Genomic DNA, 26,761 nt, shown 5'->3' with positions numbered 1-26,761 from the left:
CCCATTCTTGTGTTTAAAAATATATAGGAATCATTCTCATTTCATTTATGTGTTTATTAACATCTAAGAAATATTCACATTCTTTATTCTTGTGTTTACTAACATATTGAGAATCAACAGTGATGTGGGGTTCACATAAAATTAGGAATGTGATTCCTAATATTGGAGGAATATGATTCTTTAGGGGGGTCCGGATCGGAAGAAGGGGAATTGGAATGAAGATTTTCATGTCAAAAATACCCGTCCATTTTTTTCTGAAAATTAAAAAATGTCCTCTACATATAAATAGAATTAATTTTAATTGAAGGCATAAAATTAAAAAAATTTAATAAAACTTTTTTAAAATTGAAAAAAATTAAAAAACTAAATATATATATATATATATATATACTTTTTAAAAATCCAGGTTTAATTAGGAAACAAAAGTTTGTGTAGGGTTTAATAAGTATTTAGTAGACTATAAATATAATTTTCTTTTGAGAAATTGTGATTATAAGTAAAAGTAGTTGGTAGAAAATATAATTTTTTTTTGCACCAGGGCGCATCATCTTGGTAGTCAAATTGGTTTTGATTCCAATTCTTGATAATTAGTAAGCGCGTTATTGAGAATGTCTGATTATGATTGTGATTCCTACCCAATTCAATTCCTACTCATTCCGTCATGCTATTCTTATTCATTTTCATTTCGATTTTGCTCATATATTCCATTTTCTTCTTATTCCAATTATGCTCATTCCGATTCATTTTCATTATGAATTCTCCTCATTCCGTATCCTTGTTATAATTCTAGTTTAATAAATTAACATGCCAAAGTCATATGTTTCTATGAATGCACCATGCGTCGAACATAAATTTCTTGGTCTGACAACCAAGAGTTCATCGTCGTCAGATTTATGCTGGAGAAGTGTTCAACTTGACAACTACACTAATAAAGTTGATCCAAAAGTCAAGATCTAAATGCCCGTTGGGACATAACTTCTGTACATATATAGGTTGTTGATCAGCTGCTAGCTACACTGCATTGTTATGATAACCTTGGAATAGAAGCTGGCAAATTAAATAGATACATTAATACTTATAGCCCTATCAGGGTATGTGGTACTTACAAATTTTTAATTGACTTCCGCTACACTAGGCCTTATTTAGGCAGCTGCCCAACTGTCAGGGATGGAGAAGCAATAAAGCCCACTTGGATGATCAGCCCTTACTCCATTTTTCTCTGAAAATATACTATGATATATATTGAAGATTTTATTTTAAAAACTAAACAAATATACTATGACACTTTTGGACTTCATGCCCATAAAAAATGCTTACACATGTCAAGTAAAGCTAGGATCTAAGAATCTCACCTTGTTAAGTAAAGATTATCCACATCTCCTCAATCACCACCGCAAAGTCTCCACATAAGATCTTCTTAGTCCCCTTAAGCACAGTTTTCAATCAATCAAACTAATCCAAGAAGGAACCATATTATAATGGGAAAAATTTACAAACATGACACATACTTTGATGATCATTTTATTATAAGATATTAATTTTGATTCGTGTTAATGAATGACACATACTTTTATTTTGTGTCAATTAAAGACCCTGTTTTATCTCAACTTTGGCCCAACATTGGATCCATCAAAACTCCACCAAATTTAGCAAACTTATATTTGATTTAAAGCTATCCATCTCCTTTTTACAACCATATAAAGATCACTCAAATCAAACATCTATAACTCCAGATAATTGGCCCAAAAGTAGGGTACCCGAAACTGTCCAATCGGATCTCTGGGAAAAAATTTGAAAAATCAGACAATTTCGGGTACCCTACTTTAGAGCCGATTATCTGGAGTTGTAGAGATCCAATTTGGATGATCTTTATATGGTTGTAAAGAGGAGATGCATATCTTTAAACCCAGTATAATTTTTCTGAATTTGGTGAAGTTTTGATGGGTCCAACGTCTGGCCAAAGTTGAGATAAAAACTGAAAAAAAAAATATGATCCTTAATTGACACAAAATGAAAGTCTGTGTCTTTCATTAACACAAAGCAAAATTAATGTCCTAAAATGAAACAATCATCAAAGTATGTGTCCTATTTGTAAATTTTTCCCTTTGTTGAACCATATCAACGGGAAGGACTAAGGAAAGTTTGTCCTTATTCCATTGACAGTTAGTGATAAAAGGATCCACTATAAGAGACAAATCAATAGAATTTTATTGTGTGTCGGGAAGAAGATTATCAAGAGAGAAAGGAAAAGGCAATTAAAAATCCAAAAATTAATAGCTTTACCGTTATCAACCACCTAATACAAACCTCTAAGGGCATGTTTACTAAACTGGAATTGAAATGAGCATTAATCTGAATGAGCATGAATCAGAATGAGTAGAAATCAAAATGAGCAAGAATTCAAATGAGTAGGAATTAGAATGAGCATGAATCGGAATAACCAATTCTCATTAACGTGTTTACTAACTATCAAGAATCGAAATGAAAATAAAACTGATTTTCATAAACGTATTTACTAATTGACAAGAATCGGAATCAAAACCAGTTTAATAACTAAAATGCCCTCATTCAAGATTAATTATATTTATGTCAACTATTAAATAATCACAATTTTTAAAATGAAAACAAAATTCATTTTACTATAAACAAATTGTACCTCAATATATTGAAAAAATTAATTTGTATACTTTTAATTATAACTGATAATATTTTGAAAATATTCACTACAAGAAAAACTACATTTAGCGACGACTTTTTGGGCGACCGATCTCAATTTCGTCACCTATATGTGTAATTAGCGACCAAATATATTATCTCGTCGTCTATGATTTTATGTTTGGAAAACTAATATGTAAATTCATTGGCGATGAAACAAATACAAATTGGCGACATAATATTTTGTCGCCTATATATTATTGGGCGACGAAATAAACATTTGGTTGCCAATGCCTTGGCGGTCTACGCCCGAAGTGACTGAACTTTAGGGCGACCAAATGATTGGTCGCCTATTGTATTTAGGTTGGTCGCGTATAATTAAGGCGCCAAATTTTGGCTCCCAGAATATTTTTCCCCTAGTTTTTTTCCTTTTCAATTTTTTTTAATGATTTTTTACATTTCCCAAAAAGAAACTTCTCTTGTTCTGAAGACTCTTTCAGAAAGAATTCTTTCTCATTTGTCCTAATTTATCTTTCACTCTCTCTTTCTCTTGCTCACTCCGATTCGGCCCACTCCGACGGCGGCGCTTGATTCTCAGCATATCTTCCCAATCTACAAGCGCCGAGCGTATTGGTTAGCTGAGAGGTCTTCCATTGTTTGTCTTCAGGTTTGCATTTCCTAAACCCTCTGTGTTTGTTTAGCCGTATGTCTGAGTTGGAATGGCTGTTTGGTTAATTTTCATGGATTAGAAAGGAAATGGGGATGCAGTATTTCTCTTTTCGATAACTACATGGAATGAAAATTGCATAAGATTGCCCTTTATCATTCGAAAACCATACAAATAAAAAATAAAAACTAGAAACCTTCTTTATCAGAGTCGCGTATAGCCTCTAGTAAATTGGTTCTTCACTCTGTATCTTATTGGTCTCTGAAAATAACTATATTATTTTCAAACCAAAGACAAAGTAAAAACTTAAATTATCTAGATCTCTAGCAACCTTTTGAAAAGTCTAAACCAAAATGTGCTCTGCTAGTGCTGCCTTCTCCAAATTTCTCATTATTTCATTCTCTCCCTTCGTTCCTAATTGACTTGTCATGAGTCTCGATGACAAATGTTTTTTTTGCTCTTTCTAAGTATTTATTTATTTTGGGGTGCTGCTTTTTTTTTTTTTTTCCTGCTCTTTCTATGTAGTAGAATAGCAATCTGGACTGTATTGAAAATGTTCCTCCTCCGTGCCAAGTTGTTGGACTTGCTGGACAAGTTGGTCAACAAGTTGAAGAAGTAAAAGTTTATGAACAAGTTGTTGGATTTGCTGAAAAAATTGCTGTAGAAGTTTCTGAAGAATCATTGTTTAGTTTAGGTTGAGTGCTTGTAAGTTTTAAGGCACATGTCCTATAACACTGAGAAAAGGCTTTCTTTTAGCTTTTAGTTGGGGACATGGCCATCCCACTTTTATCTAGGGAATGCTAAAAGGGAATAATGTTGATTTGTAAAATGGGTTCGTCCAATATTTGCTTGGCTGGTCTACTTACGCTAAGACACTCTTATGTTGGCTTACTGTTAATGGGGAGGTATTACTAGAGTGAAGGTTCTCTATAAGAAAGGATGTAGGCAATGAGAGACATGGCAAGTTATTATTTAAACAGTCTTATGATGAAGGCTGTTGCGGAGGCCCATTCCTAGCCCATTTAGGTTGTATTCAATAGCTATCTTTGGTTTTGAATTGCCAGCCTGTTGTTCAATAGAGGTTATAAGATTGGATGTAGAGCAAATTTCTTTGTTGTTGTGTGTGTGGTGAGGCAAGAGGTAAGTGGTAAAGCTTTCCTTTTTAGTCTCATTATGGAGATTCCCCCTTTTCTCATTTTTTATCTTAAAGGATTTTGGTTTATATGTCACTTCCTCCAATAACAAATAATGGAGAGTTAATTATAACATCCTGCCTCTTCATTCCAAAATTATACAAAACCCAGATTGCCATTACAACCCATAACAAGATTGACCAGCAGATTATATACATACCCATGATATGTTACTAAAAAAAGAAAAAGAGACAAGAATTATGTTGCCAATCAGGTTTATATTTGACGAAATCCAAACAAATCAACAAGGGTCAACCCAATATGCTTGCATAACACAAATGAATTGATCTTTCCATTACTTTTACAGTTTTACAGAAACAGAACACATTTTTCATATATTAGTTCGAATGAGTGTTAATGGTATCCTGAATGTTTTCAAAAATTTGGAATTAAGATGATTTGTATTAAGTTCTTCTTTATTAGTACATTGCTATTTTTCTTTTCATGCTGAATTTGAGTACGTGGTAGATTTTGCTATATAAATTACAGATTCACCAATGAGTACTTATATGTATGTGTGTGTGTGTGTGTGTGTGTGTGTGTGTGTGTGTTTTTTTTTTTTTTCTTTAAGAAATGGAATTAATCACACGGAGAATAATTAACATGTTAAAATTTGTCTAAATAGTTTGTATATATGCCCAATTTCCAAATAAATTAAGGTAATGTTAATGTAAATGTACCAGTAGCTAGCTAGCTTAGTTATTACTTTTATCGCTGCTTTATATATTAAAGAGTAACCAATTATATGTGTGAGTGCATACAGTTTATAGACATCTTGGGTGGATAAAATGAAATGATATCTTCTTCTGGAGTCCATGGTCATTTTTTAACCCCTTCTTTATCACAGCAAGGAGGACTGCCCATTTCACCTTTGTTTTTCTTTTCTTAATTTATTTCTCTCTTTATATTGATGATTTTCACCACTACACTAGCCTCCTAAGTTTCTTCTTATGCTCAACAAATAGGAACAGGTCTTCCCTAAATAGATAGATAGATATAGCTAATAGCCCCTCTCTCTTAAACTAAACTATGTTTTTCTTCTCCTTGGAAAATGCTGAGAGTAAATAATAAAAAAAAAAAACCTTAAAACTGCTGTCCTTTGGCGCTCTTAGTGTTCATGATTGATTGAAGATATTTTACATTATAAAAATGTAGAGTAGACAAATACTAAAGGGATTTGTTTCATATGCATTGCAACTTTGCAAATGTAAAATACTAAAGATATGACGCAAACTTTGCAATTATAGGGATGACTTTAGTACTTTATTGACTTTAATATTGCCCAGCTAAAGATATGATGCAAGCTTTGCAAAGATATGACTTTAGTAGTCAGTACTACTCTACCTCTAATATTTGCAAAGATATGACTATATTGACTTTAGTACTACTCTACCTTTAATATTTGCAAAGATATGACGCAAGCTTTGCAAACAAAAATTTAATATTTAATTGAATAATGTGCTTTCAGCTGACTCTACTCCTAGTAAAAACCAACACCTCTAGTAATGTTTTGCAAGCAGAGTCTTTATCTCTCTGTCAATTAAATCGTTGCCTCCAAAGTCCAAAGCATTTATGCTCACTTTTATGTTCCTTTTTCTTTTTTACTAAAAACAAATACCATGTTAAGGTTTTCTAGAAAAGCTAATAAACGGACGGTATTGCTTGTGCTTGTGCCTGTGCATGATTTCGCTTGTGATTGCCTTGTGCTTGTGTGTTGCTGCCTTATTGATTGAGACAATTAACCTTAAAAATTAAAATTAAAAGTAGCAGTAAGACTGCAAGCACATAAATACCATTAATTCAAATCGTATGAAAGAATACTTACATTATGTAAACGATTTAACATAGATGCAATGCTTAACTAGACTAAATATTTTTTGACAAATCTGGGTATGTTTCTTCAACCTTGAATTTAGCTTGCTTTTTTTTTTTTTTTCCTCTTTCAGCTCTTTAGTCTCTCCTCATCGGTCAAATCTCAGCTTGGAAATTGCAATCGAGACGAATTGAGCAGCTGATTGTAGGTAAATAGGCCTATCAAACCATATTAATTGAATTGTAATGTGTGCATAGTCAGCTCTGTTTATTTAAAAATTAACAAAAATAGGTTTCTAATTGTCATGCACAACACAAACCAAATGGGAACCTCTAGTAGCAGCAAATGCATATTAGTCAAATTGGGAACTTGTATTTTAGTCATTTTTGTTTGTGTGTTGTACTGGAATGTATCTGCACTCTCCTGAAATGTTCTTACACTCTTGCGACAACTTCTTATACTCTTATGAATGAAAGCAAAAAAATTAAATAGGTTATGAATATCTGATTTTAATTTGTGAATGACTAGTTAAAGTTCATTGATTGATTGAATATATTTTTTTAAATTTGTGAAGTTGACAAATGTGTAGCTTGTTGTTTATTAACGATTGAAAATGATCAGACTTGGTAGCTAGATTAGAAGAATAATCAATCAGTTCAAGATGGATAGAGGATGGATTCACAATCCCAATAGAGTGAGTCAGCAATATATAGAAGGTATTCAATCATTCATAGAAGTTGCAGGCCAACATGTGAACTCTAGTAATGAGACTCCATGTCCATGTGTGAAGTGTCAGAATCTGAAATGGTAGTCTTTATCGGTTATTGAGAACAAAGACCATCAGAAGACGAGGAAGATAGTGTCCAAAGTGATGAATTTAGTGATTTAGAATGGATCTAAGCAAATGTATTTACAATTTAATTTTTGTCAAACTTGTCATTTTCTATCTATTTACAATGTAATATGTACTGCTATATTAACTTATTTTTCATTGTTAATGCTTAGGATGACTAATTTAACAGGTCCTGGAAAGAGGAAAAAGAAGACATCATCTGGGCCACAGCAGCCAGCAACCTCTGCCCTAGATGTAGGGTCAAGCTTGAGAGGTAATTCCAATTTCCAACATGTTACCTTAATTTTTTGTAATTATTATTGTAACTCATGACAAAACTGTAAATTGTTTTTTCTTTTTAGTTACAAGGGGGACATCAGCTAGGCTGCCACCACCGGAACCACAGCCAGATTCACCAACTACCAAGAGTATATATTCAGTTGCATGTTTAATTTTTTGGTATTTTAAGTATGTATTCAATATATTTTTCATTTGTTGGCAAATTTAGGAGGGTCAACAAATTACATATATTGAGAATTGGGGCAATATGTATAAGAGCAAATCTGGCAACTGGAGGGACGAGAAAGCCAAGGAAAAACATGTAAGGGATTAATTACACAAATCTGCTAGGCATATGACTAAATCCTTGTGTTTGCAGTTGTTTGTTTTTTATAATTATAGGGTCAGTTAATGATTGCAGCTTAATTGAGAGTCTTTTATGATTACCAATATGAATGAGTCTTAATCTTAATTGTAGCTTAAATTAATTCATGAAATGTCTCTTAATCTTAATTATATGGAGTAATTTTTAATGAACTATAACAGACAGTAAGCATGCCACATAATTTACATAAACAATAGATTGGAGATTGGCCATTTTTATAGTTATCATTATGGGAAAGGTTTCTTCAAAAAATGGGAAAGGAATATAAGAATCAAACGGTTAGAAATTCTTGATCATCATAGTCATCTTAGATGGAATGATAAGGGATACATGCATTCATTAACTAACAGGCAATGCTTTGAACATCCTACAAATTTGGTGCACATTTGAAACGTTTGGTGAACTGGGTAGGCAATATACACATATATATATATATATATATATATACTGGAGTTGGTATAGGAGTTTAGCTAAAAAACTCACCTGCGTTTATGGGAACAGGGCTCCAGCAGCTATGGTCATTTTATAGGATGTGGTTTCGAAGCCTTTGGTCTTTTTCAGGAGACCACAATTCGTTTCTGTGCTTTGGCTTTGGGTTTTGCTTATCTGATTACTTGCAGCCCATTTTGCCACCAATAGAAGAACTCTACAGCTAATTGTATATATATGTGTTCTGAATTATGAGAGACAGCGAGATACATGCAGAGAGCTAATTAAGTTAGGCTATGATGGGGTTGTACATGAAAGAGCAATGAATAGCTGACCTCTGCTTTACTTGGGCATTCAGTTAGCCCCTAAATTGTTTTTCTTCTTTTCTAATATAGTTTGTTATACCTATTCACATTGAACAATCAGCTGAGCTTGTCAGATGGTTACCAGGAGTGAAGAATTGCAAATTTACTTTTTGTGGTGTTTTGCAGTAATTAAAATACGTTGTGAAGAATTTTTGTAGTTTTTTTATGACCCTTTAGACTTGTTTCTTTGTTTGTGTTAAGGCAACTATCAAATATGTGTGTGTGTGTGTGTGTGTACTGCAGCAAAGAATTTTCCTTTTCTTTTTTGGAGGGATTGCATTATGAGGAAAACAGTGTACAAATTGAGCATGTTGATATTGTTGGATATGCTTTTGAATAGTCCTTCACAACAATAATAAGGCCTTTTCTATTTAGTAATTATTGCTTCCAACCTTGAAATCCCTAATTTTTGGTCACTTGAATATTCAATGGTAACTTTGGGATTATTTAGATAAGGAACTAAATGGAAAATAGAGAAATTGTTTGTTTTGTTCTTTAGCTCAACTTTGGGATTTATTTCTTCTTGTATTGTAGGATAAGATGGTGGCAGAGTTGATTGAAAAGAAGAATGAGCTGGCTGAGAGTGCACCTGAGGGTACCCCACTTGAGGAAATCATTGTACCTGTTGAAGATCAGTTGGAGATCTTGGGGAGAGGAGTTGGGGTTGCTAAAGGTACGACTATTCGAGGTGTGGGATATGGTCCTTGCCGAGAAACTACTTCTCACATGCATACCACATCAATTGCTTCAGCTGCTGCAAGAGATAAGAAAATTGAGGAGCTTACAGGAAAGGTGGATGAGCTTACCTCTTATATTATGCAGATGAAAGATGAGCTTGCTGCCATTCGAGGTTCCCAACAAAACAATTCTCATGGTGTTTTTGGTAATGATGTTGGTGAAAATGATGACACCTTTGATGATCTTGAGTATATTAGGTCTACTTAGGCTGTTACACTTTTACTTGTGAATATGGTATGTGTTTTGGGTATTTTGATATTGTGGTCTTTTGGCTTCATGCAGACCATTTGGTAATCATTAAGTAAGTTAGATGTGCAGTAGAAGTGCATTAGATATGTGCCAAATCAGATCTACATGCATTAGGTAAAATGCTAGCTTTCAATATTTTTGAATTGTTTATAAACTTTGCTCCTTTTGAAGTGTAATTAGATACTTCGATCCTAGATGAAGTGTTCAGATATTTAGGTCCCTTTGGCATGTATATATTCATAGGCTTTGGTCCTTTTGAAGTGTTGGAACACTTGTGTATGTGTAAGTTGTATGTTACATTTAAACTAAAATTATCTTTATCTTTATTTTAGTATTTGTTTCATATTAATATTTACATAAATTTCATTTATATTTTATAATATGATTTAAAATTTCTATTAATTTATAAATGAAAATATAATAAAATGAATCCAAAAAATAAAGAATATGAATTAAATACAAAAAAAAAAAAGCAATAAATAAATGAATTGGCGACAAAATTAGCTTTCCTCGCTTTTGACAAATTCATCATTTTGCAACAAAATGAACATAATTGGCATCAAAATTTTGCGACGAAATGAATATAATTGGCGACGACACTTGCTGCCAAACATGTGTAGTTCGCGCCATATCCAGGAAAATTGGCGACGAAATTTTTACAATAGGCGACCAATTTTGGCGCCAAAATTTAAATCTCGCGCACTTTTTATTGGCATATTGGCGACGAAATAATGCTATTCGACGACGAAATATAAGTTCGTCTCAGAAAGTAATCCACGACGAAATCCTTTTTTCTTGGCCAATTATCAAGGGCAATGCCCTATAGGCGACGAAACGGGCGACGAAATATTTCGGTCGCCAAACGTTTTTCGCGACGAAACATCAGTTTTTAACGACGAAATTGGTTTGTCGCTAAATGTGATGTTTCTTGTAGTGATTCATGTGGTGTAAAAAGAAAAAATAGATATCGCATTCTGATGTTTACGAACATTTGGGAATCATTCTCATTCTCATTCCTGTGTTTATTTAATATTTGTGAATCATTCTCATTCACATTCTTGTGTTTACTAATATATGAAGGAATGAGAATGGATGTAAGGCTCACATGAAATTAGGAATGAAATTCCTAATTTTGGAGGAATTGAATTCCTTAGGGGGGGTCCGAATTGGGAGAGGGACAATCATAATGGAAATTTTATGCCCAAAATACCCTCACATATTTTTTGATAGTAAAAAAAGAGGGAAATATTCCCTAAAGTCAACTAGGAGATTCGTGAATTAATGACTCAGGGCTATTTCAATTAATGGGCATGATTATTAGTAAAACATTAATGGGCTATCCCTAAAGCTTACATTTGTTGTTATGATTACATTAGAATAATGTGTCCCTAGATCTCTGCGAGATGAAACATGATGAGCCATGGGAGAGTATTTAAGACTCATGTTATTTGAATCCCAGATTTCCTTAATGTTCCTAGTCGAGAGAATGTTAATTGGGGTGTTAACATTCCAACCTAGAAGAAGACTAGCACGTGCTAATGCTTTTCTCATTAGAGGAGTTGGCAAGTCTCGAGCCACAGTGAAGAGTCACTAGAGCAGACATGTAGGTGCGTGCTAGTAGACACGTACACTAAATAGACCAACAGAGAGAACTTGCATGGTGTGTTTATGATGTGTCAAACAAGCTCCTCTAGGGTTATGACAGGTATGAAATAGTCCTTAGCTAGACCTGAGGCACCATCGATGCCTTGTGTGTGGCATCAATGTACTTTGATTGTATAAAATAGACCAACGCAATTAATTAAGCACAATTTATGTACGTATGTTGGGTATAGTGGCACACACATGAAGGCATATGAGTGCACGACATGGAATCTCTCAACTTTCATAAATGAAGGAAATGTCCAAGGGAGTGTTGACTCGTAAAGTCTTTGGCCAAAGCATTAGAATCGTGAATATTGATTATATGTTATAGGCAATGAGATTGACACTCACACCATGCCCACAGTTATAGTCATATGGACATGAATGAGAGAAGGACGTAATCATACCGATCGTACTCATAATCAAATAGGTTCTCACACTGTCATTCTTCTTAGTTTAGGTAGCCATGATGCATAGCTAAGTGCCAATCATGAGCCTATGGAGCCCAAAGAATTAATACAAGGTTTTATTAATTCTAATTATTGGGAAAAGTTAAAAGGGTTTAACTTGGTTTAAATTCCATGGCCAAATTAAGAGGAACCCATGGAGTCTCACACCTATAGATGAATGATGGAAATGACACATGTGGAATGAGAAAATAAATTGGAGAATTTATTCTAGAGAACAACTATTTAAATTAGTGATCAATGTATGAGAATTAATAGGATTAATTTCTCATAAGGTATAATGTGTAACATATACTTTAGGACTTTGACTAGTCAAAGACATGAGGTCACAAACATAATTTTAAATAGTTAGTGGGTTAAAAGAGAAAATGACAAAAGGACAAAAGTTCCAATGAACAAGGATGAGTCACTTTAATCTAATGGCCATGAGAAAAGATGGAAATTGATAAAAGAGAGCTTTGAGGGTTCAAACCCTAATTCTCTCCATGCTTGTTGCACCCCTCTCACAATCCTTTCTATCTCATTTTTTTCTCTCTTTTCTTCTCTACCTACTTCATAGAGATCAAAGAGAAATTTAGCAACTCTTTTCTATACCCATTATATTAGGCCCCAAATTGGGGCCCAGGCAGAGGCACCCGCCCCAAGAATCTTAGAATACGATACCACGCCTTAGCATATGAGTTGAGCCATTTATTGATGGAAAATGGGTTGGATCGGAGAATAAAGTACACAACGAATATCACAAATACATGCTTCAAAATATAATTAGAATAAGCCAACCTAGTAGGGTACTTAGAGTTATACAAAAATAACCCTTAGCACAACATGTCATCAGTAAAGATCATGTTTGTATAACAAAAACCCAAAACGGGATACCAACCGAATACTAGAAAGATGTTCCATGTAATTACAAACTGGATAAAACGATAGGTACTAAAATGGGTAGAAAACCCAACAAAACAACATGTTTAAACATGAGGAAGACCTGAGAATGCCCAGCAAGATATATGAGTGCATCGCTCAACCGATTAATCAAGATCGTCAACCGGAACATTATCTGTGATCATAAACAAAGAACAAAACAAACAACGTAGAAACATCACATACGATCATAGCTTCCTCTCGGGAAACCCTGGTTGAGTTTGAAAATAGTAAGTTAAATAATTAATAAATATAGCAAATGATAAAACAGTTCAAGTAGATTCACCAACAATCCAATATTAAAGTTTAATCATTGAAATCCATGAAACCTTTGATAATGAGCATGCAACTTCTTTAAAAGGTTTATGGAATCCCAAAGTATCATTATCTGATAATCTGACAAGGAAAGAGAGAGGAGAAGGAAAGGAAGAGAGTGGTGGTCATCTCGCTGGCCACACTCGCCGGACAGCGAGAAGGATAAGAGATCCAGTTCGCAGGGGGGGAGAGAGAGAGAGAGAGAGGGTTAGTGTCTAACAGTCTGTTTGTGGGTTTGTGGGTGTGTGTGTTTTGGGTTTGTGGGTTTGTGTCTGAGCTTTGTGAGGGTTAGTGTCTAACAGTCTGGTAGGACAATAATTTTAAGTGGGGTCATACTATGTAGATAAAATATTAGTTGACATGTTAGACTTTATAAAATATAAAGAAAAATTAAAACATTAGATATCAGGTGATTTGGGTGGTAGGAAAAAAAACTTATAAGTAGTGTGTTAAGATATCAGTTGACAGTCTAAACTGATGTTTTACAAAATTTTAGAAAAAGGGAAAACATTATATATCAGATGGAAAAAAAACATGTGATTTCTATTAGAAATTAGATATTAGCAAAGAAATTAACTGATATTATAACTTTTACAATATCAGTTTTTTCAAATCTGATATAAAAGAGGTGATATCTATTGATATTTTTCTTATAGTGACAACCAAATGTTCGAATTAAGATTAGAGTAATTGGGAGTTGACTTATATCATAAAGAAAAAGGATAGGCCCAATTTAATGTAGCAGAGAGAAGTAAATTAATTAAAGGGAAAATTCGAGCAAAAGGATGTGACATTAACACCCATTTGCAATTGAGAATTGATCTGACTATTATTTCATACATTTTTATACTCTTGTTCTTGGATTCTTATTATATTTTTAGGTGAATTTAGTTCGTTTTAACTTAGTTTTGTATTTTTATAGATTTGAAGAGCAAAGAAGAGAAAACAAAGCAAAAAGGACACTTTTGGAGCAGAAATTCTTGTGCAGATCAGCCAGCTTGCCGAAATAAACTGCACCTCCTCGAAACAAACCAGATATCGAACCTTATACCGTTAGAAAGATATGGATGTTAGCTTTCTAAGAAATTTTACGGTTCATGATTTTCATTTTTCTATGAGGAGTTATGGCTATTTGAGTGAAGATGGTTTAGGCAGGAGGTTTTGTGCGAAAATGCAGAGTAATTCCTTTTAGATTTCTTTCTTGGAGCCCAATTGATGTTACATGTATTTGGGAAGTATCTAGAAGGATCCAAATTTATTTTCTAATGTCTGATCCTATTTTTTTTAGAATTTTGGATGCCAACTCATAAATGACAATTCATCAAAAGAATAAACTCAATCAAACAAGAAAAGTCTTTACCAAATAAAAAAAGGTTTTGTTTCTTATTTAAAAGGAGGAGATCATCATCTCAGGACAGTCTTTGGTGGTGAGAGAAGAGAAGAAGTGGCTGCCATCATCGGTTTCTTTCATCCATCGTCGTAGTTTATAAGTTTTTAATGCTTTATAGATTTTTAATTATGTTTTCTTAATTTGAACATGAATAGCTAAACTTTTTTTCTAGGGATAGGATGATGTTCTAGCATGAATGTTTATGATTTTAAATATATATTAAATGGATTTCTAGTTTCTTTAGATGAATGGTTAACCACTGTTTTAATTGTTGCTATTTGTTAAGTTCTTTGACTGCATACCTTAGGGCTTTGCATCTAGTAAATTTGAAGTCGAATTTGAGGCTGGGAAGCAATATAATTTGAATTAGCTTCTTGTGGTTGAGTGTGGTAAATTACATTGTTGCTCGAGAGAGAATAATGATTTTCTTGGTTATCTTGTTTTCTAGAGCGTAATGAATCCTACTTGTTAAATTTGCACTTGAGAAGGATAAATTGCATGTTAAGGTATATGACCTTTGCCTGAGAAGGAAAGAATCACGCACTTAAGGAAAACTATGGTCTAAGTGTCTGAGAGGAATTTAGATACGAGAATTATCATCTAAAGTATCAAAGGAATTTTTTGAATGTACGTATTAAAACCTAAATTGAATTGCTTGTGGTTGATTCTGAATTCCTAATTCTTCCAATTGATTGTTAAACAATATTCTTGTATTTTCATTAATTTACTTATTGTTCTTGATCTTTGTTTTTAATTGTTGCGTTTTCGTTTTTAAATTACTCTTATCACAATAATCTTCTCAAAGTCGTTTTTAATTTTGAAGTTGTGTTTTAGTTAGAACTAGATAGGGAATTTAAGTTCTTGAATTGAATTAAAAATCCTTGTGGGTACGACAACTCTTTTCCATATACTATACTATCTCCACCCTGTATACTTGCAGGAATCCGATCAAGAATGCGACATTCAAAGTGTTCCAATTAAGTAACTTTTACTTACAATTCAATCAAGGACTTTTCGTTAACTCTGTTATAACATCCGTTAAAAATTAATCATGTGCTAGGCACATGACCAATTTTTAGGGGTAAATGTGTAAAAGTGTCTATTCTTCTAAAAAATAATTATAAAAATAAAACTAAATAATTACAAAAAAACAAAACAAAACAAATTAAACAAACAAAACTAAAACTAAAACAAATACAAAAAAATTAAACTAAAATAATTAGAACAAAATTAAACTAAAATAAACTTAAAAATTAAACTAAACTAAAACTAAAAAACTAAACCCACCACCCAGCGTCGGCGGCCTCTCTCTCCCAGTGGCATCAGCGACCGCTCTCCCCTCTGCTTCCTCTCTCTCTCTCTCTCTCTCTCTCTAATCTTTCTCTAATCAATTTCTTACTCTTAATTAATATGTTGCTCCTTTTTGTAGAACTTGTTTTACTTGGAATTAGAATTGAATATCAAGTTGTAGCTCGCAAGTATACGTATCGCTTGGTGTAAGCATATCGTATAAGTACGAGGTCGATCCCACGAAGAAAGTATTGATCATAATACTAATTAATTCACTTAACTAGCATTTATTGAAAGTATTAAAAAGCAGGGGGTTGAGAAGTGATGACTAACCTAAGTGCATAAAAAGTAAAAGGTATTCCATTGACAAATAGCATTCAAAATTCACCCTAAATCTCAATCCTACCCCAAGTTATAGTGTAACCTCAATTCAAATACAATCTACTAAAGTTTTGTCTACCAACTACTATTGACAACTAGCGACGACTGTCACCTACCGCTAAGTTAGTCACTAGTGATAACTGTTATTTACTAGATAGATCTAGTAGTATTGTCATCTACCAACTAAGCCTACCAAATTATTAGTAGCAAATATTCAGATTTGTGTTTCCTTAAGCATGAACTTAAGGATTTGATTATTTCCTTTAAGCAGTTAACTACACATGTTTCCCCTTCGTGCGGTCAACAATCTCGGAGCTGTTAACCATGCATAGAGTCATTAAGCTTTGTGAAACAGCAAAACTTGTAGACCTTCGAGTTTTGATTATTCTCCCTAACCATCTACAAAACCTAATCCCATGAGCAATGTGATGAAGGCGTCAATTTCATGTATGACAAGCCATTTTTAACTTGTGCATGATTTTAGTATCTTTGATTATTTCACACTTAAACCTAACAAATTACTAGATGCATAAAACCCTAAGGTGACCAGTCCTAGAGAAATAACACACTAGCATATTTAAACAGAGATTAAGAATTTAACATATGCAATTTATTGAATTAAAGATACAATTATCTACTTCTAGGGAATTAAGTAGCATACCAAGATTAGGGTTTCATCCTAGTTCTAGCATGGCAATGAGATTATAAATTAAATCATATTAAAAAGGAATTCTGAAACCAAACTTCCATTAAATAATCAAACATCCAATCCATAATTGAAAGTAATAAACTAAGAAGAAACAAGAAAACACAAGAAGAACATGAGAAGAAACAAAGATGGTTGCGGCAAGGGCTTAAGCACAAGCTAGGGTTTGGCAATTTTCCTCTTCCCTTTCCTTGTGGCGCCTCACTCTCTCTCTAATGCTTTCTAAAATTTCAGAAAATAAAACCCTAGAATAACAATGTCAAGTATCCTTCTATTTGTGAGAGAATGATGGTCTTATATAGTAGTGAAGAGGTGGAGAGGTTGCACTAATATTTCAATGTGGGACAAGTGCATTCCTTGCACCTTAAGGCTTAGAATTTTCGACAATAAATGGGCCTTGGGCTAATTTGGGCGTCACTTATTTTTCTGGCAGCGGAATTACTGCGCTACCTTCACTAAAATGGCCATATCTTGAGCTAGACACCTCGGTATCGAGATCCGTAAAATTTCATGCGAAGCTAACGAATTTATCTTTTCAACCATATATTATATAACATCTTGAACGATATGAAAGATACAGACTTAAAGTCAAAGTTGGTGCTCTATTTTCCAGGGTTTCCTTTCCTTTATTATCTTAGATTCCTTAATATCTTTGACTAAATCTTCCAAGATTTTCCTTACACATGAAGAATTCCTTGCAAACTAAGACAAGTAAATGGGCTCTTTCTTTGGGCTAAGGTTGGGCGCATGGCCTATGTGAGGTTCATGTCATGTGATGATGTGGCATGTTTGACCATTGACTTTTGACCAAAAGTCAACTTTGACAAAAAAGATTCCTCCAAAGATTATGTCCAAGATTCCTCCAAGATTCTAGATTCTCATAAAAGATTACCTTAAGATTCATTTTTCCATTTTTAGCTCTAAATTGCCCATTATGTTTCATTTTCATTCTTTGCTTCATTTAACCTATAAAACAATAAAACAAACAAAAAGACACAAAAGTATAGAGTTCTTGCACTCTAGGTTAGGGAGTTAGTATCATAAAATAACGGAAATTGAGCACTCAACATATATACGATTTAGTTGTTGAATTCGATTTCTGGTTGTGGGTTTGTTGCAGAAAACTAAGACAAAAGAAGGTTGTGGGAGTTGCAGCTATAAGTTTAAAAATGGCGGATATTCCACCTGATGATTACTCTCTCTTGGAGAAAGTACGGACATGAACCCATCAAGGGTTCTCCACATCCAAGGTATACACATATTTTCCAATTTTAATTTCGCCCAATATTTCAATCCGGCCAAATAGATGATCATTATGCTCAAACGTTGACCTTTCAAGTTCAAATACTTGTTTGATTGAAACGCCGTTTTCATATTTCTTGTTTTAATTTGGGAGGTGGTTTTTTATAACAGGGGGTACTACAAGTGCAGCAGTGTTAGAGGCGAGAAGGACAGCCTGAGGTGGGTCATATTGGAGAGGGACGATGGAGTCTTCTTGGGGGGGAGGAAGGAGGAGAAGTAGCCATGGATATGGAGCTTTTTGAGGGGTTTGGTTTGTTTGGGTTGTTGTTATGGTGGAGGAGGAGGAGGAGGAGGAGGAGGAGGAGATTGTTTTTTGCATAACTATCATTATGATTCTTATGTTCTAGATAAATTATTCTCTTTTGAGTTAAGTTACATACCCTTTTTATTTATTTTGCAAGACCTTTTATTTCACAAAATTATTTGAAACTAACAGAATCACAAAACAGTTTTGTTTTAAAAACTTATAGGTATTATGATAGCGGGGAAGAGAATAACAATGATGAAGTTCAGACCTATCTCAACAATGCTTTGAGAAATGCTTCAGAGGAGCTAGATTCCACTGAAGGAAGTGGAAGCTATGGACCAACTTATGATGGAAGTAGGAGCTGGAGAAGCAAGAGTAGTGGAAGAAGGAAATATGGAGCTGCATGATAATCTTAATGAAAGTGGGGAATCTGAGATATATAGAACCATCTGATGAAATTGAATTTGAGGAATCAATTGATGAAGTTGGGGACTCTTGTAGAGTAGGCATCGAAGAACAAGAATATTCCAATGATGATATGGATATGCAGTCTGAAAAAGGGGAGGCTGGATTTGGATTAGGATTGATGGGAGATGTTGTGTTTGATGACGAAGGTAACCTTGTAGATAAGGAACTTAAAATGTTGATTGATTTACATAAGAGCAATGGAGAGGAACACTCGTTTTCTGTGAATGTTAGTGGAAGTAGACTAGCTAAATGGAAGGGAACTAGATGGTCCTGTGCAGGTTAATCAAGGCAATATTGGTGGAGACTTTACAAGGGAATGCAGTGCAAGCCCTACTAACCAAAAGGATGGCCTCATTTTCACTATCAATAATTATGGTGACCATCAGTCTAACCCCGAAGCAGATGTTTTTTATCCAGCTTATAAGGATCAATTGGATGCCCTTAAGGGACTTAAGTATTGTAAAATTTTATTTACTTCAAATATACGAGTCTAGTAGTATATTAACGAGGTCGAACCTCAAGGAGCTAGTAATGCAAAATGATACACTAAGCTTAAACTTAGTTAATTTAAACTAACCTAGTTTTGGAAATTTTGTTGGTTTGTGAGGCAACTTAAAATAAAATGCAACTAAATTAAAAAGCAAATAAAGTAGATGAAAATAGAATAAAGTAAACAAAGGTGCAAGAATTTAAATATTAAATCTAGAAAGGAAAGTAACAACTTTTTGGTTTTAGAAGAAACAATGGTATAAGAACCAAGGTTAGGGTTCCACACCACTTATGAACATATTAAGTGAGATTTTTAGTCATTTCCCAAAAAGGAGGACACCCAAGAGTCACTTGATGCTCTCTTACAAAGATAAATATGAATTAAGTACAAAAGTTGAAGATTTATATGGTAGATCTTGATTTTGCTTAGAAAATACAAACTTTAAGCAACTCAAGTGAACCACAACTAAGGAACAATTAGAGTTCAAAAAAGTTTGTGTTTAAAAAAATTAACCATAAAGCTAAAATGTGGAAAAATGATCTAACTACCCATAATCACTACTAGGAAATACCCCATTAGATATCAGTGGAACACTGATGTCTATTAGGTTTGCGACCGATAAGGGCAGACGTGATATCTAATGTACCCTATTTTCAATATCAGTTTTGGGCCGATGTCTATATCAAATTAGACATCCTATTTGTTAAATATCCGATATTGTTAATAAATAATATATATCGAATTTTTCAAGTTTCCACTATCTAAATGAACGGATTCCGATATGTAATATTCTTTCAATATCATTATTTTTTCAAGAACTAACATTAAAAGGTATATTAAATATCGGTTTGGTTCTATTTTTCAATATTATAAACTCATCAAAAGCTATATTTGGTAGGTTGTTACATCACTTTTTTATTTTTATCAAAGCGATATATAATATTTTTAACATATCGAATTTGTAACTAAAACCGATATATATGTACACATTAGATATCTGTTTGTTCGTTGTTTTAGATATTATAAGTCTCTTAAACATCATGTTTGAGTTAGAATGTGAAATAAAAATAACATTATATATCGGTGTTATTTGTTATTTCGATATATATACCTATATAAATATCAGATTTAATACATATTAGATATCAGTGTTTAACTGATATTGTAAATTTTTTTGAATTAAAAAAAATAAAATAAAATGGGTTGTTTGTTAGACATCAGTTTCTCCTGCCATGCAACATCCAGTTTGTGCAATTTAAATCATTCCATAAATTTCATCCAACATTCTCATACATTTCCAACATCCAATTTCAACCTATATTCAAGTTAACAAAAATGAATTACAAATCCCTCTACAAGTTGGGATAACCCTAATCCATATATAACCCCCTAAGCAACTTCTAAAATTTGCACAAAATATAAGACAAGGCTGGTTCTAAATTATGCACACTAGCTAGCTAGCTAGTTCTAAAATCTGCACACTAACTAGTTCTAAATTCTGCCTTTTCCTTTACAAAAGATTGGAATGGCAGCACTAATACCATATCCATAAAATGTACGTCAAGAAAGCATACCAACATGTCTAAAAATAATTCTCGGTGACATAGTCTCCCCATTCAACTCGGACTTCATCAATCTGAGCTTGGGTGTAACCAGTCCACTTATTCTTCGTCTTAGACCCCACTGAAAACATTAAAGACAAGTGCATGATCAGCCACCAAAAGATATTGTGTAACCACTCTGAAATGTGAAAAGCCTTGTGAAACATTACAAAATGTCAGAAATGTGACAGAAGGTCAAAATTGTGGTCTAAATATAATCATATGCTGCACTTTTTATTCTTGATCCTGAAAGAGCACATTTACAACAACCATAGGATACCAAGTCCTACCCAACAGTACTTAATTGCAAACATAAATGTGTGTGTTAGAGTACATGTGTTACTTGGTCGGTGTGTGCATTTGTATGGGCATTTGTATGGCCATACCACAGTCCCTTAATCATAAACTCCTCACCCCTATAACACTGATTCTCCCCAATCTGAGAATATTACAGAAAAATATAACTCCCTAACATGTCTCTACTAACGAGTTAATCTCATAAGAACACCAGAAATAAAAAAGGAATGCCTTTATGCATGTTGCTATGAGAAAACTACAAAAAAAAAAATTCACACTCAGTAACCAAAATAAGAACTATTATGCTTTACCAATCTAAAGTTTTTCTTTTACACTGTTTTACAGCAGAGTATATTATTAAAGAATAACTAAATGGAATAGTAGGGTAGTAAGAAACATAGTATTGAATCCCTTTACCCCCTTAACAGAAGCAACACTTCCTAAGAAATTTGCTTCACCTAGTACACTGATGCAAAATGGGAAACGTTAGAAAAATAAAAAAGATTATTCATAACAAACTTTACTCCTAGTAGATCAGAATATTGGTCCATCACATATACTATTCTCACATTATGGTTTTCATAAATTGTGTATCAATATCACCAGACAGAGTATGTCATTAATAGAAGAGAATTGAATCACAGACAAACTAGAAGCCACTGAGTACTATTTAAAATTAAATGCTCTATTGTACACATAGCTGCTTCCTATATTTCTTTTTCTAGTTTGCAAGTTTCAGAGGATATAGGCATGAGAGAGGTTTGTTTTCTTAAAAAATGAAGAACCAACCTAATAACTTTTAATAATGATGGTTGAGCTGAGAACGTACACATCTGATCATTTCCAGTGAGAGAGGGAGGCAAAGTCAGTTCGAATAACAACCCAAAAATCCAGAATATATTTTGGTACTGGAACAAAAAGGAAAAAAAAAAGACAATAAAAATTACCATTACAAAATATACTCTTGGTGATTAAAACATCTGTTGAATAAAATGAACTTAGAAATACAATAAAGACAACTAACCATGTAATATTTCACAAAAGAACCACCATCATTAACCTGGGAAATTAATAGTGACAATTTGAAAAAATCAACTGGATGTAGCAGGACATTAGACTATGTGAATCTTAACATGATCAGTCAATTAACGTAGGTGCTCTCAAAATGTAGATCAAACTTTAGGCTACTCCAAATAAAGAGCCAAATATCTGCCAAGTTGGGATTGCGTAATTATTACAAAATCAAATTTCAAATTCCTTGTCAACTTTATGCAACCATCTTTTGGATGCCTATAATACTTACAACTTTACTTTCCAAGAGCCATAAAAAACACTAATGGCTTTACATTGAGCTCTCTTTCTATGTTTTGGTTCACTCTCCCTATTTATGCTAGTAACAAGTGAAATTAGAACATCTCTTTGAAGTACTTAATTAGCAATAGAGAGTTCAAGAAACCACCAAAAAAGAATGTTGCAAAAATTTCACTCCTAGTGAGAAATAGCAGTGAGGAAATTAATTATACAGTGCTTGCTAATATATGATGGCCATAAACTATAGGTACATTATATAAATTATGAGACCAAAATTCTGGATTTTCTTGATGCATACTTCTAAGAAGGCAGCTGACAAAAGTCCACCCTACTGAATTGCATTTTAAGAACCTATGGAGCATGCAATTCAACTACAATCCATAACCATGTTAATGACCTGCCATGCATCTTGAGATTTCTTATTAATTCACTAACGCACACAACAAGGTACATAAGTTTTAAGCAATTTCAATGCAAACTCATTACCTAGATACCAAGAATCAATTTGATGTGAAGGTGAACCCTTATAATTAATTCGGACAGAATGATGTTAAATAAATTAAGATTTCTATTTTCTTTTAAAAAGATGTAAACCAGTACATCCTTAGCCAAAAAAAGATGTATTATATATACAAAGTGCATAAAATTCCCATACATTTCTGCTTTACCTATCTAAAAAGATCAGTACAATAATTGCAGTGAGAGAGAGAGAGAGAGTGAGGGAGGGAGGGAGATGAAATTACTTGCAGAGGCACAGTTGCAGACAATCCTTGTACTTTTACTAAAAATATTGTTATAATGGAGTTAAAGAGTTCTATATCTTTCCAAGGATATTTTACATACGAGTAATGCTTGAGACACTAAAAACAAATCCCAAATAATGTGGAAGTGGTTCTTGTTCATATTTGGGCCTACTTTGAACCTCATTTATTTCTTACAAGCATAACAGTGGCATTTTATTTATCACATCATTTGGTGACTCTAGTATTATTGTTTACATTTTAATTAAATGCAAAATATTTACGTGAATCTTTACCCATCTTTCGGACAGAAAAATTGTGTAATAGTATGAGTGCTAGATAAAAAGAAAGAAAGCTGCTTTCAGTCCGTTACTCACCTTTACAAAGAGGGTACTAGGAGCCAATATAGAATGAGCATCTACACCATTGAGATATGCTTTCACCTCAGGTATGCCAGAGCCTGTTGCTGCAGGGGCAATGTAGGTTCAAAGAGCAGCAGCAGCAGCCAAGACCATGTTACAACAAGCGAATGCTGCAAATGCCTGGTAATACCTGCATGTACTGGAGTTAACATAACATCATAGTTACTCAAAAATATATTAAAGTATGGGAATATCACAAGCATATAAGTTCTCTGGAACGCATAGCAATTAGTAGGTTACTAGGACAATGATTACATCTTCGAAATTTTTATATGTAAATGGTAAAAAATTCAAGAAGATATATTTTTTCAGGTGAAAATATATAAGAAAAACTTTAGCATTTATTTAACACAACTTGAGTTCAAATGTCTTGCAAGAGGTTATACAGTTTCCCTTTTTCTCATCATGATTTTATCCTGCACTCCTAAACAAGGCCCCGTCCCTAACCAAGCATAGTCATGCACTCAAATTTCATTTCAGTGAAAGGTATTACAACGTAACTAAGATGAAATAGCATTGTAAAATTTACCAAGCTATTTTCACTTTTCAGTAATGAGATTCTGAACAGGTTCTACTACATTGCCAGTCCAGTATCTATAAGGCAAGCAATCAATACAAGATATAAAACAATAAACATAAAATATGCATTTCAACCGCAAAAAAAAAAAAAAAAAGAATATTTATGTCATGGTTATGTCAAATATTTAAACTTAAAGCTTGAAAGTAGAGGATTAAAGTTCACAGAACATAATCATTAGTTTATCTCATGCAACAAAATCCAAAGATATACGCACCCGAAACAATATAAATAGAATCTTTCAAGAAAGGGAAGGGGCAAAGGTTTTATTGCATTGAAACTCAGAGGGGTACTAAGGCAGTAACAGCTAGGCTTACTTTTCCTGACGCATGAGCTTGTTGGTAATTAAGCAAAAATTTGAAACCAGCAATATTCTCGATAGCCATGTTATTGAAAAAGCCAACTAACCCAATTTTTAGCAAGACTAAGGAATGTTAGATCATATTGAATACAACTAAGATCAATTAAGTAAAAAAAAAAAAAGCCAAAACAAATGCCTAACCTGTGCTTTCTGCAATTTTACCATCTTTAAATCTCCTGAGCTCTGCCTTCTCCCCCCCATAACTTGCGGAATTTGAGAGCCTAGTGAGAGAACATGAGTAAAATCATTACATTCATAAAAAGAAATTAATAATAGACTTATAATTCCAAACAGGTACTTATATACCTCCTCTTTATTATCAGCATCTGGACCAATATCAACAACCCTAAAAGCTTTATCTAAAGAGCTAACTGAAATTCCAATAAGCAATGGCTCTGCATTGAGTGTTGACAAGCCCTGGAGTCACAAACCAAATTTAAACAAGCTGATCTGATACATAAACGTATCTTTGACATGATATGCTAAAGTTAAATACTTGATGCCATACCTTTTCTATGATGCATTCAGATAACAGAGAGCATGTGAGAGCTCAGAAAGGGAAAGATAGCAGAGAAAGAGAGAGCCGAAACCACCTGCAACCAAAAAATAAATAAAATTTGTCAGAAACTAATAGTAGAGAAAATTTGTCTAAATTCAACCAAAATTCCCAAAAATAATAGAGAAAATCAGGCTTCCGAAGGAAGAGTATAGCAAGCCAACAAGGTGAATAAAAAACACAAAAAGCAAGAGCGAGAGAGAGTACCTGAGAGAGCTCTCGGAGAACAGAGTCGGAGTTGGATGGGTGTTACACAAAAAGCTAGACGATGGATACTAGGCGGTGGGTGTTGGACGATGGGTGATAGATCTCGTCGTCGATCATTGGTCCCGAGGTCTCGTCGTTCCCTTCCATCGGTGAGAGAAAGTGAAACCCTAGAATTTGGGGGTTTTACAATTTTGGATGAGTGAATCGTGTTTAGGAGGAAGAGAAAAGAGAGAGACATAGAAATAGAGAGATCGAAGGAGAGTTTGGTCGATCTGAGTTTGGTCTCAGTGAGCGAGGGTGAAAGAGAAGGAGCTGAGTTTGGTCTGATGGAGTCTGAGTGAATGTGTCTGCGAGTGAAGAGTTGTCAAGCCTTTGGGAATTTTTGAGAAGCAGGATCGATGAGGTAGAGACCTCATGGATTCTGGTCTGGGGGAATTTGAAGCAAAATCACAGCAACGGCGAGGGCTGCGGGTGTGAGAGAGAGAGAGAGAGAGAGAGAGAGAGAGAGAGAGAGAGAGAGCTCGGGGTGAGAGGGAGTGTTTGAGAGGGGGGTATCGAGTCTAACTTAAGTCAAAACATTTAAGTTGTCAAAAAAATTTGTATATTTGATTTTTAGCCGAATTAATTAATATCAGTTCATGGATTAGATATCGGTTATCATAGAATTTTAATTTCTATCCAAAAATTTAGATATCGAATTTGCAAACTTGGTGATATATAAATGTATTTAGACATCATTTTTAGAAAACTAAAAATCCAACTGATATAAAAAACTTTGACAATATCGATTTTTTTAAAATTGATATATTTTTAGTGATATCTAATGGGGTATTTCCTAGTATTGAATATATGACATTATGGGTGAAAGAGGATCTCTTTCTCATTTTAATATCAAAATCTAGAGCTTGTAGGATCTTAAACAAGGGAAAAATTAACATAAAGACCTCACTTAATAATGTTCATAGTGGTGCTTCCCCCTTACCTTGGTAAGAGGGTTTAGTGACCACCCATAAGCAAGGAGTAAAATTTCGGTTTCGAGGAAATTTTCGATGGAAATTTCGACGGAAATTTTCGTGGAAATTTCGATTAAAATTTCGATTTCGATAAAATTAGATAAAAACGACGAAAATTGCTATTAAAATACGGAAATTTTGAATGAAACTTGACCATATGCTTATTTAACATATTATCTACTGTATTGATAAAAAACATTGAAAAAATCAAATTATATAGTAGGTTTTATGTAATATAAGATGAATATAATGCGCGCTGGTGATAAATACTATTAAAAAAATGGGTCACTAATTAATAATTATATAAATAACACCTCACATTTGCTCAGTCTGACCTATGTACCCCACTGTAACTCTATTATTTTATTAATCTTCAGATCCAAAACTAACTTGCTGTGTAGCCTGTGTTATGTCTTTTTTCGTTTTTTTACTAATATACCATATTATGTT

The 26,761-nt window shown here is 33.6% G+C and overlaps 1 protein-coding gene and 1 long non-coding RNA gene across 10 annotated transcripts; one reads left to right on the top strand and one right to left on the bottom strand.

Moving 5' to 3' along the window:
- The first annotated feature begins 2,725 nt into the window (after nucleotides 1–2,725).
- LOC147299419 (uncharacterized) lies at nucleotides 2,726–9,598 on the top strand. 8 transcript variants are annotated; one of them, XM_086233141.1, is made up of 7 exons: nucleotides 2,726–3,322; nucleotides 6,462–6,536; nucleotides 6,950–7,022; nucleotides 7,334–7,434; nucleotides 7,523–7,588; nucleotides 7,669–7,761; nucleotides 9,153–9,598. In XM_086233141.1, the coding sequence occupies exons 6-7, from the start codon at nucleotides 7,708–7,710 to the stop codon at nucleotides 9,561–9,563; spliced, it is 465 nt and encodes a 154-aa protein (XP_086089267.1). In that variant the 5' UTR covers nucleotides 2,726–3,322; nucleotides 6,462–6,536; nucleotides 6,950–7,022; nucleotides 7,334–7,434; nucleotides 7,523–7,588; nucleotides 7,669–7,707; the 3' UTR covers nucleotides 9,564–9,598. The 8 variants fall into 8 exon arrangements, with proteins under 8 accessions (XP_086089267.1, XP_086089292.1, XP_086089257.1 ...); XM_086233166.1 differs by having other exon boundaries at nucleotides 6,950–7,044; nucleotides 7,351–7,434; XM_086233131.1 differs by having other exon boundaries at nucleotides 6,950–7,044.
- Nucleotides 9,599–24,728: 15,130 nt separating this feature from the next.
- On the bottom strand, nucleotides 24,729–25,766 carry LOC147299418 (uncharacterized). 2 transcript variants are annotated; one of them, XR_015120019.1, is made up of 3 exons: nucleotides 25,299–25,766; nucleotides 25,044–25,128; nucleotides 24,729–24,756 (listed from the first exon to the last, which is right to left on the bottom strand). It is a non-coding gene; the product is annotated as an uncharacterized LOC147299418 (long non-coding RNA). The 2 variants fall into 2 exon arrangements; XR_015120018.1 differs by lacking the exon at nucleotides 24,729–24,756 and adding an exon at nucleotides 24,841–24,952.
- Between the last annotated feature and the right edge of the window lie 995 nt (nucleotides 25,767–26,761).

The sequence above is a fragment of the Dryas octopetala genome, chromosome 1, assembly GCF_963921425.1.
Source record: "Dryas octopetala chromosome 1, drDryOcto1.1, whole genome shotgun sequence".
Taxonomy (NCBI): Eukaryota; Viridiplantae; Streptophyta; class Magnoliopsida; order Rosales; family Rosaceae; genus Dryas; species Dryas octopetala.
This window is presented reverse-complemented; position numbering and strand designations above follow the sequence as displayed.

Excerpts from the sequence above, each read along its gene's own strand:
- LOC147299419 (XM_086233150.1), top strand. The coding sequence starts at position 7,708 with ATGTATAAGAGCAAATCTGGCAACTGGAGGGACGAGAAAGCCAAGGAA. Across the intron at positions 7,762-9,152 it reads AGAAAGCCAAGGAAAAACAT|GATAAGATGGTGGCAGAGTT; the intron begins GTAAGGGATTAA and ends CTTGTATTGTAG.